Source organism: Tupaia chinensis, unplaced genomic scaffold (genome assembly GCF_000334495.1).
Source record: "Tupaia chinensis unplaced genomic scaffold, TupChi_1.0 Scaffold000146_1, whole genome shotgun sequence".
NCBI lineage: Eukaryota > Metazoa > Chordata > Mammalia > Scandentia > Tupaiidae > Tupaia > Tupaia belangeri.
Genome location: NW_006159616.1, coordinates 7,165,856 through 7,179,456, shown reverse-complemented (window position 1 = coordinate 7,179,456; position 13,601 = coordinate 7,165,856). Strand labels below are relative to the sequence as shown.

The following is a 13,601-nucleotide window of genomic DNA, read 5'->3' as shown; positions in this document are numbered from 1 at the left end:
TCTGTCTCTCTGTCTCTCTGTCTGGTGAGCACTCACGCCCTACAGCAAAAAAAAAAAAAAATCTCTTAAAAAAAAAGTTTTTAAAAATTAATCTGTTTGTTGTGATGTTCAAGCTGCCAGGTTCAGGATTTGAACCGTGGGGACCCTGTGAGAATCCAGAACCCAGAACCTATAACCACCACACCACCTGCTGGCCCCCCAAGGCAACTTTTCACACCCACCTCCCTTCTCCCAGTCTGACCCAGCACACACTGAGCTCCCACCGTGGCAGACCTGGGGCGTACCAGCGGTCCTGGCAAGGGGCTGGCGGAATAAGGCCTTTCTCTTCTGTTCTCCCCTGCCAGATGAGCCAGACAACTGAGCTGCATCTCGGCGCAGGGGGGCCTGGCCAGTGGCCCACTGGTGGGATGAGCTCAGAGGCACTCACCCTTCCCTGGGGCTGGGAGACCTGGGCTCAGGGCTGCATTTTATCTGCGGGAGGGACTGGACCTAGGACTCGTCCCAAGATGAGGGGGTGGCGAGGGGAGGGGGGGAGGTGGAAGGCAGGGACCGCCCTGTTAGAGGCTGCCCAGGCCTGGCCTTTAGCAGGCAGCGTCCTTCTCCCTGGAAGGAATGGAGGAGGGCGGAGTTGGAGAGAGAGGTCTAAGCAATCTGGTGCCACCCCTGCCTGCTGGTGACCCTCAGCCTGTTTCCTCATCTGCAAAGTGAGGAGAGTGCCCTGCAGTGGTTGGAGGACCGGACGACGATTCCTGGAAGATGCTAAAGATGGAGCCAGGTGCGTGCTCGTTCCCTCGAAGGGGTTATTGCTACCAAGTGAGGAAATGGAGGCCCGGAGAGGGCAGCTGTCGACGGGATCGGAAAACTCGGCTGCCAGCTGGGCACTAGAGGGGTGTGCACTTGCCCCTGGGCACGAGGAAGCTGCGTGAGGCCCAGGTGAGAGGCACGGCTGAGGCAGGAAACACCATGACTTTATTTGCTACACGGACAGCGGCCGAGTGGAGCTCCGGCTGCAGACACATGATGGTCTGACTGCGAGGCAATGAAGTCAGCACTTCCGGGGACGGGGGGACTGGGAAGGCTGGCTGGGTAGTCCGGGGCAGGAGTGTGACCGCCGCCAACCACAGGGCTGCGGGCAGTAGTGTCTCCGGAGATGAGTCCAGCCAGTGGCTCAGAGGCAGGGAGATAGATCCAGTGTCCTGTGTGCCCTCCGGTAAGGCCTGCACTACCTCACGGGACCAGCGGGCAGCGGCGGCCAGGGCTGCTCTGCAAGCTCCTGCTCCAGCTGCTTGAATGGTGGCCCGTCGGGCCCCCCACCCGCCGTAGGCAGGCCGGGAGGCACTGGTCCAGCACGCTCTGCAGAGGGCAGAGGGGTGAGGAGGGGAGGCAGGACCGAGCCCCCAACTCGCCTCACCCTGCTGCATCCCGGGAAACCCCACCTCCAGCATGAAGGCCCCCACGAAGTTGATGGCGACCAGGCCCAGCAGCAGCAGCTTGAAGTAGGTGTCAGCGATGTTCCTCAGCGCCAGTGGCCCCTGCAGGAGGCCGGGGACCAGGATGAGGCCCACCAGGACAGAGCCCAAGAGCACTAGGGCCAGCAGGAAGGGCACTGGGGGTGGGGGAGTCTGTTAGCAAGGGAGCTGCGCCCCGGGACACTCTCCCTCTCACACACACTCACAGAACTGCCCTCTCCATCTCTCCCCCTTGGCCCAGAGCCAGCCTCCGCAGGCACCAACCCCCAGAGCCCCTCCCTCCCTCCACAGCACCGCCTGTGCCCAGCCCCCGCGGCAGCAGCACCGTTGGTGTAGAGTGGCCTGCGGAACGGCGCCCCTTTGGACATGGCTGCAGCCAGGATGAGGTACTGGAAGCTGGACAGGGAGAAGACCACCGTGTTCTCATAGTTGGGCAGGTTGTCCGGTGCGGGCACTGTCCTGTTCAGAGGCACGAACCTGTGACCAGGATTGGGGAATGAGCATGGAGTGTCGGGGCCGTGGTGGGGCTGGGGGAGGCTGGCCAGCTCCCTACTCACCAGGGCTGGGCTACAGTCAGGAAGTAGCCCCCCAGCTGCACGCCGGCCACCAGGGCCACCTGCAACAGCAGGCTGCCCAGCACGGGCACGCTGAGCAGCGCCCCCGGAGGCCGCGCCCGCCCCAGCGTCAGTGCGGGCCCTGTGCGGCTCATGAGCACGGCCACCGTGGTGGTGATGAGCAGGTCGATGGCCAGGAACTGTACGTCCCCCAGGTTGGTGTTGATCTGCAGCAGAGGAGAGAGCACAGAGAACTGAGAGCTGGTCCTGCCCAGGCCCCTGGTCTGGAGTGAGGGGGCCCTCCCCTGCCCTAAGTCCACAGGAAAGGCACCCTTCCTGCCCCTGAGCTGATGGGGCAGTACTCCTGGGCCCTTGGGGAACCTCTGGCCTGATGGAGCCACGCAAGTGTTCGGCAAGTCCTCAGTCTGATGCTGGGAGACTCAGGGTCCCCGAGTGTACCACCCCGGGTCCTGGGAATCCCTGCCCGTCTGATGGAGAAGGCAGTCATGCTGACCTTGACCTTGGAAGTCCAGATCTGATGGGGGAGGTTTCCCCACCTGCAGAGAACCCCCAGCCTGACAGGGAGGCTCAGGCTCTGCCATGTGGAGCCCCAAGTTACTGGGGGACATACGGTTCCTGCTCTCAGGTAGGTCTTAGCTTTTTAAAAAATATATTTATTTAATTTTACTTATTATTGAGGCTCGGGCTCTGCCATGTGGAGCCCCAAGTTACTGGGGGACATACGGTTCCTGCTCTCAGGGAGGTCTTAGCTTTTTTAAAAATATATTTATTTAATTTTACTTATTATTATTATTTGTTTTAATTTGACCAGAAAGACAGAGAAAGAAAAAGAGAGAAAGCAAGTCACCAGGTCCAGGACTGGAACCACGGCTGCCCATGAGGGAGTCCAGCACCCTAACCACCATCCCATCTACTGGCCCTGGAAGGTCTTAGCTTTAAGGTGGACAGTAGGACAGACATAAGGGCAAGATTGGCACTGCTCCTAGGTGTCTCCTGCATACAGTGGGGCAGGCTCGGAGCAGGTGAGTCCCGGTGAGCAGGGTGGGGAAGGGACAACTGAGGGTGGGCGGAGAGAGCAGGTGGACGCATGGGCAAGGGGCAGGGGCTCTGCCTCAGTTTTCCTGGAGATGGGGAGTTCTCGGAGTCAGGGACAAGGTGTCAGCCCATGGCAGTGGCTGCCATTTCTGAGGCCCTACTGTGCACGGGCTCTGTGGCCAGCACTCGGTCATCTCCTGCCAGCTGTGGCAGACACACAGTGGGGAGGCGGCACCCCCAGGAAGTGAGCCGCATCACCTATTCCAGAAGCTGCTGGCTCCCAGGCACGCGGCTGTGTCCTGCCCTGGGCCTGCTCCGGCATGGCCAGCAGGGAGCTCTAGGTACTCACCGTGTAGAGGATCAGGACCGAGATGAACTGGGTCAGGCTATACAGGGCCATGTACTTGAAGACACTAAACGACGTGTCCAGGGAACAGCGACCTTCCCTGAGGGGTAAGATATGAGCGTGAGGGGGCCTGGGTGCGCCAATCGGCCTGCCGAGGCCTCCCACCAGCCCCTGGCCTCTCACCTGATGACCATGGGCACACACTCAATGCTGGCCATGCTAGAGGTGAAGGGGGAGACCACTGAGGCTTCGGCCTGGGAGAGCGAGATGCCCACGTCGGCTGCCTTCAGGGCCCCGCAGTCGTTGGCGCCGTCCCCGCACATGCCCACGCAGTACCTGACGGGTGGGAGGTGGCCTGTGAGATGACCAGCCCACCTCACAGGCTTGCTGACAGAAGATGGTGATGGCTGGACCCCAGTACCCTCACGGTGCCCGGTACATAGGAGGTGTTCAGGAAACACCTAGGAGAGGCTGCCTGCATGCTTTCGTCAGGGTGCTGGCTCTCTGCAGGCTGCAGAGGGTGGCAGGGGTGTCTGGACCAGCTTGCTCCCTGCAGCTGACCCACGTCTACACCCACCGCTGGGCACTCACTGGAGCTTCTGCAGCTCACACACCAGCTCTGTCTTCTGCTCAGGAGCCATGCGGGCAAAGATGGTGCCCTGGACCAGGACCTGGGAGCATAGATGGAGATGGGGAGGGCTGAGGCAATCCCTAGAAGGAGGTTGGGGAGGCCCAGAAGAGGGAGCAGGGCAGGGAGGTGTGGTGGGTGAGTGAGGCAGGGGTGGGGGGTCAGCCCTACCTTGGGCAGCAGTTTGGGGAAGTGCTTCATAAGGACACCAAAGGTGGGCCCGCTGAGGGCCAGGTGGCTGGATCGGGGGTCTGGCTCCACGTGGTAGCTGGTGGCTTGGTCAGCATCCTGGGGGCCCGGGAAGCTCAGCTTAGCTCCCCTGCCCACCCTGGAGAGCTGGGGCCTGGGTGGGTGACACGGGGTGGGGTCCCTGGGCACCAGAGTTCTGGGTCAGCCTCACCTTAGCCCCATTTGCAACTGCAGAGGACTCCACTGGCAGGAACTCCAGAGAGGGAGGCTGGCCTCGCTCGGGGTGGGTGGCCTGGACAATGATCAGACGCTCCTGGGGGCCTACCATGCCACAGCCCCGGGCCACAGTGACTGCCGTCTGCAGGTTGTCTCCTGGCAGGGCACAGGGGCCAGTCAGGGTCCAGTGCTTCCAGGGAGGCCACGCTCACACTAACCCTTAGAGATGGGAAACTGAGGGGGCTGCCATGTCTGCTCTCACTGCTGAGTCCCTTGTGGCGAGGTATCGATGTCTCTGAGCCTCAGTTTCCTTATCTGTGGAACTAGGCATTAAAGAGTCATAGGAGGGTGGCGTGGTGGTGAAGGGGCTTCTTGCTCCATGCGATTGCCACAACCTTCAGGGCTGCCATTCTTAGCCCCATTTCTCAAGGGTAGAAATGGAATCCAGAGGGACCAGCAGTTAGTGTAATGGCTGTCGCTGGACTCCCACATAGTCGACCGCGGTTTGTGGCGGCTTAAAACTCACGCTGGGCGCATGTGCGCACATGCCCAAGATCCCGAGAGGAGAATGGAGGAGAAGAAATTGTGGCGTGGCCATCCCCCTGGGGGTGATTTCTGGCTTTCTGTCTCTCTGTCTGTCTGGTGAGCGTACACGCCCTATAGCAAAAAACCTCTCCAAAAAAAAATTTTTTTTTGCCAGAGGGCATGCATGCTCATCAGAGAAAGAAGAGAGAATAAAAGAAAGCAGCCTCTCCGCCACACCCCAGCAGGAGGTATGGTGGGTAAGGAACTAAATTTTAAAAAAAAAAAAAAAAAAAAGAAAGAAAGAAAGAAAGAAAGAAAGAAAGAAAAAAATGGAATCCAGAGAGGTGACCCAGCAAAATCACATCCAGGTTCTCTGGAAGTCCCTCCACACCTCTCTGCCTCAGTTTCCTCATCCAGAGCAACAGCTCCCATCAGGGAGATCGGGGAATGTATGAAAAGGAAGCGGCTCAAAGATGCGGGGGCAGAGTCTTTGCTCCGCAGGGGCCTGCAGTACCTGTCACCATGACAGTGCGGATGTGCGTCCTACGCAGAGCCTGGATCACCGGGGCCGTCTGTGGCTTCAGCAGATTCCTCATGACCAGCAGTCCCAGGAGGCTCAGCTCCTGCTCCACAGTGTCCCTAGAGGTGAGCAGCCCCGGGACAGAGGTCATGCAAGGGGCAAGGTCCCTCCCCGAGCCGCGAGGCAGGGCCACTTTCCCAGGGCTCTGCCTGTAGGACGGCCTTCCTCTGCCCACTCCTGGGATGGGCCCACCTCGTCAGTTGCTGAGCTGCCTCCAGGCTGGGCACCATGGGCACCGGCTTGCTGGCCAGGGCCACGACGCGGTAGCCAGCAGCTGTGTAGCTCTGCAGCATCTGGGCAAAGGTGGTGGGCACTGCCAGAGAGAGGCAAGTGTCACCAGGGAGAGGAGGCAGGGGCAGCACCAGAGGCTGGAGACCCATTCCATTCAATGCCAATGCCCGACCAGCAGATGCCAGGGCCTGTTCCTTCACCTGTCTCGGGGTTGCAGAGGCCTGCCACCAGCTCAGGGGAGCCCTTGACGTAGGCCTCAGGCTGAGCGGCCCCTGGCCACGTCACCACCACATTCATGCGTTGCAGGGCTGAAGAGAAGGGGAAGCGGCAGAGGATGCTGACCGGCACAGGGGGCTCCTCCTGCAGGGTGGAGGCAGCTGAGGGCTGGCTGTGGAGCCTCCTCCTCCAGCCTCCCACTCCACAGGAACCCCTCAGCTCACCGCTCCCTGCAGCTGGGGCTCCTGAAGCGGCGGTCTCATCACTGCCAAGACCTGGGTCCCGGATGCCGAGTCTGTGGCTGGCCCCTCCTCCAGGACCTGGCAAGCAGGCAGAGAAAGTTGGAATCCAGGGAGGGGGCCTCAGCCCATGGAGAGAAGTGGCAGGAGAGATTCCAGTTAGACTCACAGAAGACTTCCTTAACGGGAGACCAGATCGTGTGGAGTTAAGAATATGGGCTTTGGGGTTGGGTGGACCCCAGTCTAAACTCTTGCTTTTCGCTTACAAGAGGCTGAGTGACCTTGGATGAGTTATTTCAGATCTCTCTCAGTCTCAGCTTCCTCCCAGTGAGGCAGGTTTTAAGCTTGCCAAGGTTGGAGGGGAGCGAGTGTGACAAGGCCTGAGTAGAGTGCTGGCACACAGTAGGTGCTCAGCTCACAGCCCTGCCCTTGTTACTGAAGGTGGGCAGAATGGAGACCACCCTGGGAGACTGAGGACAAGGGTAAAGTGGGGTCGGTGAGGCCCACTGCCCCAAGGCAGGGGGCTGACCTGCTCGGCCTTCTCACCCAGCCAGTAGACTCCACCATCTTGAGGTCCATGGGGTCGCCCACTGTGGTGTCCTGGAGCCGGCTGAGTGCGTGGCAGGTGGCTAGTGCTCTTAGCAGGGGCCCCATGGGCAGGCGGCGGGGCTCTGGGACCAGTGGCAGGAACGCCTGCCCCTTCAGGGGCACCACCCCCATCACGTCCAAGCCGTCCTCAGTGAGGGTGCCCGTCTGTAGGGACAGTGGGGAGCCCCGAGGTTTGCTGTGCCCTAATGAGCTGGATGCTCCTGCTCCAGGCAGGGTGGGTCCCACGGGAACCCCAGGGACCAGAGCTGGAGCCAGAGAGGCCCTTTCGTGCCTCTGGACCTTCGCATATGTGGTTCTGTCTGCTGGAGCCACCCTTCCCAACCCCCGCTGTTGCTTTGCCTGGCGTAGTTTCCTCCAGGAAGTCTTCCTCCTGAACAGGTGGTCCTTGCATCTGACTCCTACCATGGGCTCTCTGCCTCCCCACCACTTGCTCCCTCTGGTACCTGGAAGACGAGCCGGCCCAGCTCAGCCCAGCATTAATTTGAGTGAGTGAATGCGTGACAGAATGAGTGAGTCCATGAGTGAGTGAACGAATGAATGAGTGAGTGAATGAAAGAGTGAGTGAATGAAAGAGTGAACGAGTGAGTGAATGAAAGATGACTGAGTGAGTGAATGGGTGAATTATTGAGTGAATGAGTGAGTGCATGAATGAAGGAGTGAATGAATCAGTAAATGGGTGAGCAAGTGAATGAGTGAGTGCATGAATGAATGATGAGCAAATGAATAAATCAGTAAATAAGAAAGCAAGTGAGAGCGAATGAATGAGCCAGTGAATGAGTGAATGGGTGAATGAATGAATGAGTGAAAGAGTGAATGAGTGAGTGAATGGGTGGAATGGGTGAATGAGTGGGAGAATGAGTGAGTGGGTGAATGAAGGACGGCCCTGGCTCTTGGCTAATCTGGCAGCTGAGTCTGACCACACCCCCACCCTTCTGTTTAAAAACTCTGTGTCCCAGGAACCAGCAGTTAGTGTAATGGCTATGTCGCTGGACTCCCACGTAGTCAACCGCAGTTCATATCCCGGACCCGGTGGCTTAAACTCACGCCGGGCGCGTGTGCGTGCGTGCCCAAGATCCCGAGAGGAGAATGGAAGAGAAGGGATTGTGGTGTGGCCATCCCCCCTGGGGGGTGATTTCTCGCTTTCTGTCTCTATGTCTCTCTCTGTCTGTCTGGTGAGTGCACGCACCCTATAGCGAAAACCTCTCCAAAAAAACAAAACAAACAAAAAAAACCCTCCATGTCCCTCGGAGTAACGTCTAGCTTCTGTCAATGGGTGTGCTGCCCACCTGGGGCCTCCTGCTTGTCCTGCTCATCGAGTCTGGGACACCACCTGTCTGTCGGGGCCTGTGCTGCTCCCTGGCTGGGTCCTTCACTGAAATCACTGAGGGGCTTGCTCAGAGGAGCCTTCCGGGACCCCTCTAAGGGAGCACCCCATTTACCATCTGCCACATTACCTCCTGGCTTCCTTCCCAAACCCACGGCCCCCTGTGGCTCCCATGGACACCTTCACTCACTTATTCCAGTGGGGGAGACAGACACACGTCAGTGTCCGTGAGGATATCCCCACGTATGTCATGGCTGGGCCCTGGGGGTGGAGAGTAGCACCAGAACACAGAGGGCCCTTGAGGATCCTCGAGCGAGTGAATACGCCATTTTGGACACTTCACTCCCAGACCAGGACCTGGCAAGGGTGGGGCTGGGTGGGACGCCCTAGGAGTGTCTGCACCCAGGTGCCCAACAGGTCCCCAGGTGACGCTGCCGGCCGGTACCACAGGTGTGGTGGTGTGGCAGAGGTGCCTGTGGCTGTCCCTGCTCTCCACGCCAACCCTGTCTTGCAGCCAGCCTACCTTGTCAAAGCACACAAGCCGCAGCTTGCCGCCCAGGTTGATACGCAGCGGGTGGGTGCAGAAGATGCCCTGTCTCCGCAGCCGGCTCTGGGCGTACAGGGTGCACACTGTCATGGCAGCTGGCAGGGCGGGTGGCACCACCACCGTCACCAGGTCCAGAGCCCGGATCACAATCTCATTCACAGGCACCTGGGAGGAGGCTCCATGAATACCCAGTCCAGGTTGGGCAGACCAGGCTGGTAGCCCCACCTGGCCCCTGGGGCTTACCCGGTTGCGGTGGAGGATATAGATGCTGTAGATAGTGCCAAGGAGAGCTGGGGAGACAGCAGGGATTGAGTGGGGATTGGGGCCCAGGCTCAGGAGCTGCAGATGGAGTGGGGTGCAGGGGGCCACTCACCCAGGACAGAGAGGGCAGCCACAAACTTCATGCTATGTTTATAGAACTTGAAGTTGATGGGCCGGGGGTGCAAGATGGAGCTCACCAGGCCCCCCTTAGCCGTGCAGAAGCCTGGGGAGGAGACAGGAGAGGAAGGGAAGCGGGGTCAGGCCAGGTCTGCCCCACTGGCCCACCCCAGCTGCAGCTCTGTGGTTGGAGACACGTGCTCGCACGGTTGGCCATCATCCAGTTTGGAGTCAGGAAGCAGCCCACAGGCCTTGCCTACCCTGAAGGGTTTTTACAAGTGGAATCGGTGTGGGGTCAGCAGGTGGCATGGTGGTTAAAGCACTGGACTCCCACGTGGCCAACCACGGTTACAGTCCCAGCCCTGTCCTGGGTGCAGACACTCCTAGGACGTCCCACCCAGCCCCACCCCTGCCAGGCTCTTGGCAGCTTGAAAATCACACCAGTCGTGCATATGTGCACGCCCAAAATCCCAAGAGGAGAATGGAAGAGAAGGGACTGCAGCGTGGTCACACCCCCGGGCGGATGAGATTTTTCGCTTTCCCTCTCTGGGTTTCTCTCTGACTCTCTCGGGCAAGTTCACACACCCTATGGAAAAAAACTAAGAAACAAATAAAAAACTAGAATTAGTGGAAGGCACCTAAAAATGGAATGGCTTCACTTAAAATCCAAATTTAGGATGGCTCTTCCTGCTTGCCACATCCCTGTCCCTTTCAGCATTTAAAGTCCTGCTGGCTCTTGCTGCAATGCGGGGCCCCAGTCTGGCCCAATGTCTCCAGTTCAGACGGGGATAACGAGGCCCAAGCTGCAGTGGGATGTGTCTGAGGTCCCAGGCAGGGCAGGACTCACCCTGCCCTTGTCACTGCTTGTGTGGGGGCTGAGCCCAGCATCCCTCTCTGCCTCCTACCTGTCCGGGTCACCACCGCCAGGACGTGGGGTCCCATGTAGGCCCGGGCCTGCAAGATGAGGGTCCCACAGAAAAGCGTGTGCCGACGGTGCGTCTCTGGGCAGTAGGGCCCCTGGCTTTCCGGCAGGGCCGTCTTCAGCACTGGAACACTCTCCCCTGCATGGGACACAGCGTCAGGCCACAGGGGTCCTCCAGGCCACTCCTCCCACGATAAACTTAGGAGTTACGCACATTGGCCCATAAGTCCTGGGGCTCATGTAATTCCGTAAGCACGTGTGAAGGAGAACTCACAGCCCCGATCTACAGAGAGGGATGATGAGGCGCAGGTGGCAGAAGACATAAAGGCTGAGCGGAGCAATCCTGGGAGGGGGCATGGAAGCCAGTCTCCGGACCTCACCTCTGGGCGGGTGAGACGCTGGTGGACACACGTGTGTGTGGCTAGGCAGGGGCTGGGGAAGGCCTGCTGGGATATTCTATAACAAGTGTACATGGTTCTTATCATTCACATTGATAAAGACATGTACCTGGGGCTGGGAGTGGCAGAGCCTCTAAAAGGCCCTGGGCAGACTGCCTGGCAGAGGAACAGTCCCTCACTGAGAGCCTGTGAGGGTGAGACCACTGAGCACCTACTGTGTGCAGTTCTTAGACATAATTCATGGCCCCTGTGGGGGAAAGTGAATTTTTTTTTTTTTTTTAATATTTGAGGGCCAGCAAGTGGCATGGTGGTGAAGGTGCTCAACTCCCACATGGCCAGCGATGGTTCAAATCCCAGACCTGGTGGCTTGCTTTCTCACTTTCCCTCTCTGTCTTTCTGTCTCTCTCTGGTCAAATTGGAAAGAAACTATCATAAATAAAATAATTATTAAAAAATCGTCAGACGGTGTGTGTGCTCACCAAAGAGACAGAGAGAGAAGAAAGCACACTTATGGGGAATGGCCGAGCTGTCACCCCTGCTCCTTCATTTCTCCAGCACGTCTGGATTCTGGGCATGCACACACGTGTGCCTGGCATGTTTCTCGGACTGCCAGGTCTGAGACTTGGATCACGGGGTTAGCCACGTGGAATCCTGCTGCCTAATCACCAGGGCACAGAGTTGGCCCAAGACTCTTCTATCATACAAGGACACTCCAGCCAGACACCTTCCCTGGGAAAAACACTAGCCTGTGGTTTTTAGTAACCGCTGTCTAGTATCCACCACCAAAACCTAACACATCCCAGAGAAAGCAATGCTTGTCCATATTCAGGGACAGGACAGGGCCACTCACTGGGGCACGGTCTGCAGTGGCAGGGGACTCACGGTCTAAGCACTCACTACTAGGAAGCCGTTAAGTCAGCTGTGACCCATTTGCACCGTGGGTTCTTTCGTTGTTGCTTGTGTTACCTTTTTTTTTTAAAGACAGAATTTCAGGGGTCAGCAGGTAGCATGAAGATTAGGGCACTAATCTGAACCCGACAGCTTGAAAACCACACCAGGCGTGTGTGCATCTGTGCCCCAAATCCCAAGGGGACTGGAAGAGGAGGGACTGTGGCACAGCCACTCCCCTGGGAGGTGATTTTATACTTTGCCTCTGTCTGTCTCTCTGGGAATGCATGTGCCCTACAGCGAAAACTAATACTGGGTGGGGACCAGCAGGTGGCATGGTGTAAAGCACTCCCACATGGCCGACCATGGTTCGAGTCCTAGACCTGGTGGCTTGCTTTCTCACTTTCCCTCTCTCTCTGTTTCTCTTTGATCAAATTAAGTGAATGAACAAATAAAATTAAATAAATAATTTTTAAAAATCGAATATTGGGGGAACCAGCAGTTAGCATAATGGCTATGTCACTGGACTCCCACGTAGTTAACCGCGGTTCACGTCCCGAACCCGGTGGCTTAAAACTCACGCTGGATGCGTGTGCATGCGTACCCAAGATCCCGAGAGGAGAACGGAGGAGAAGGGATTGTGGCGTGACCATCCCCTGGGGGGTGATTTCTCGCTTTCTGTCTCTATGTCTCTCTCTGTCTGTCTGGTGAGCGCACGCACCCTATAGCAAAAACCTCTCAAAAAAAAAAAAATCGAATATTGGGTCATCAGAAAAGTCATGATGAATTTTTGCATAGGAAAACAGAAAAATACATCATAACTTTTACAATGACCCAATTAAAAAAAAAAAAAAAGAATCTTGCCCTGTCTTGATCCTCCTGCCTCAGCCTCCCAGCTGGGTCTACAGGGGCACCCCACCACACCCAGCTCTTTTGTCACAAAGTCTTGTAATATTGCCCAGCCTCGAGTTTGTGACTCTCCCGGTGCTGGGATTATAGGTGCGCAGCACCACTTTTAGGCTGGACTGGGATTTGAACCAGGTCTCCTATGTGGTCCCAGCATGTAGAGCACTGCCTCTTGGCCTTGTGCCAGCACACTGGGCTGTACTGTGGACTCATGTAGCCATGAGGTGGAGCTGCAGGTGTTGTGGAAGAATGCCCAGGATGTACTTGCTGGGGAGAAAAAGCCAAGTGGGACGCAGACACAGAGCCCAACCCCACGCATGCGAGAGAGGTGTGTCTGCTTATGGCACACGCTACCTAAACACACAGAGAAGGAGGGGCAGGACTCCTCACACCCTTCACGGGGGTAGGGGGCGCTGCTGGGGAAGGGAGAGGAGGGGAGGGACTCCTGCTTGTGCTTGACCTTCTCCTGTGTGGGCTGGAGGGAGACGCTCACGGGGAGGGGGTGGCTCATGCTGCACCCCTTGCTCATAAACACTGTACGGCCCTGTCCAGTAGGAATGGCTGACAGGCCCAGTTTACAGCAGAGGAAGCTGCGGTGCAGGGGGTTATACATACAGCCCGACGGTACAGGCTGGGCAGGTGCTGAAGCCAGGATTGTTAATTGAGAGAAAACAGAAAAGAAAACTGAAAGCCAAACTGATGCAGGGCAGAGGGGCCCCGCAGCAGGGAGAGAGCGGGCTGCAGCTCACCTGTCAGAGAGCTCTCGTTCACCACGCACTCTCCAGCCACCAGGGCAGCGTCGCAGGGCATCAGCCCACCCTCCTGGGGCAGCAGCAGGCAGTCTCCGGGCACCAGCTGGCTGGAGTCGACCCACTCAGCCTCTGTAGGTGAGAGGCAGCTCAGCATAGCCCAGAGCACGGCGTAGGCCCCAGCGCTTCCCCAGCCTGCGGCCGGCCCCGCTCACCTCCTCCAGGCCGGCACACGCGCACCCGCACACACAGCTTCACCATGTCCCTCAGAGTCTGGCTTTGCTGCAGGCAGGGGGCGAGAGCGCGTGGGTGGGAGGAGGCCACCGGGAAGGCTGTTCCCCACTCTGTCTGCCTCTGCCACTCACCTTTCTGGTCTTGTACAAGGACAGGCCGATGGAGACGGCGGAAACGAGGAAGATGCACAGTGCGTACCAGTAGTAGTGATCTGCCAGCCACAGCGCGATGCTGAAGGCCTGGAACCCGTAGTAGGGGTTCAGCGCCTGGTGGGGGGGGGCCGGTGTCAGGGCCCACGTCCTCCGGAGGCCCAGCCACTGGCCGGCTCTGCAATGCCCACAGGAGCAGAGGGCCCAGCAGCTGCCAAAGTGTCGAAGCCACTTCCTCCCTGTTGGGG

At 58.2% G+C, this 13,601-nt stretch overlaps 1 protein-coding gene across 1 annotated transcript in view; it reads right to left on the bottom strand.

The window, feature by feature from the left end:
• Positions 1–947: 947 nt before the first annotated feature.
• The window catches only part of ATP13A2 (ATPase cation transporting 13A2), a 25,757-nt gene continuing 13,103 nt past the window's right edge, over positions 948–13,601 (bottom strand). Inside the window, 21 exon segments of the mRNA XM_014586551.2 lie at positions 948–1,293; positions 1,296–1,353; positions 1,437–1,606; positions 1,795–1,946; positions 2,027–2,250; positions 3,429–3,525; positions 3,609–3,761; positions 4,017–4,096; positions 4,225–4,341; positions 4,454–4,614; positions 5,498–5,622; positions 5,756–5,876; positions 5,995–6,154; positions 6,235–6,330; positions 6,796–7,002; positions 8,706–8,894; positions 8,973–9,019; positions 9,103–9,213; positions 10,013–10,168; positions 12,971–13,102; positions 13,186–13,252. Coding sequence (XP_014442037.1) covers positions 1,223–1,293; positions 1,296–1,353; positions 1,437–1,606; positions 1,795–1,946; positions 2,027–2,250; positions 3,429–3,525; positions 3,609–3,761; positions 4,017–4,096; positions 4,225–4,341; positions 4,454–4,614; positions 5,498–5,622; positions 5,756–5,876; positions 5,995–6,154; positions 6,235–6,330; positions 6,796–7,002; positions 8,706–8,894; positions 8,973–9,019; positions 9,103–9,213; positions 10,013–10,168; positions 12,971–13,102; positions 13,186–13,252 — 2,694 coding nt within the window. The 3' untranslated portion in view covers positions 948–1,222.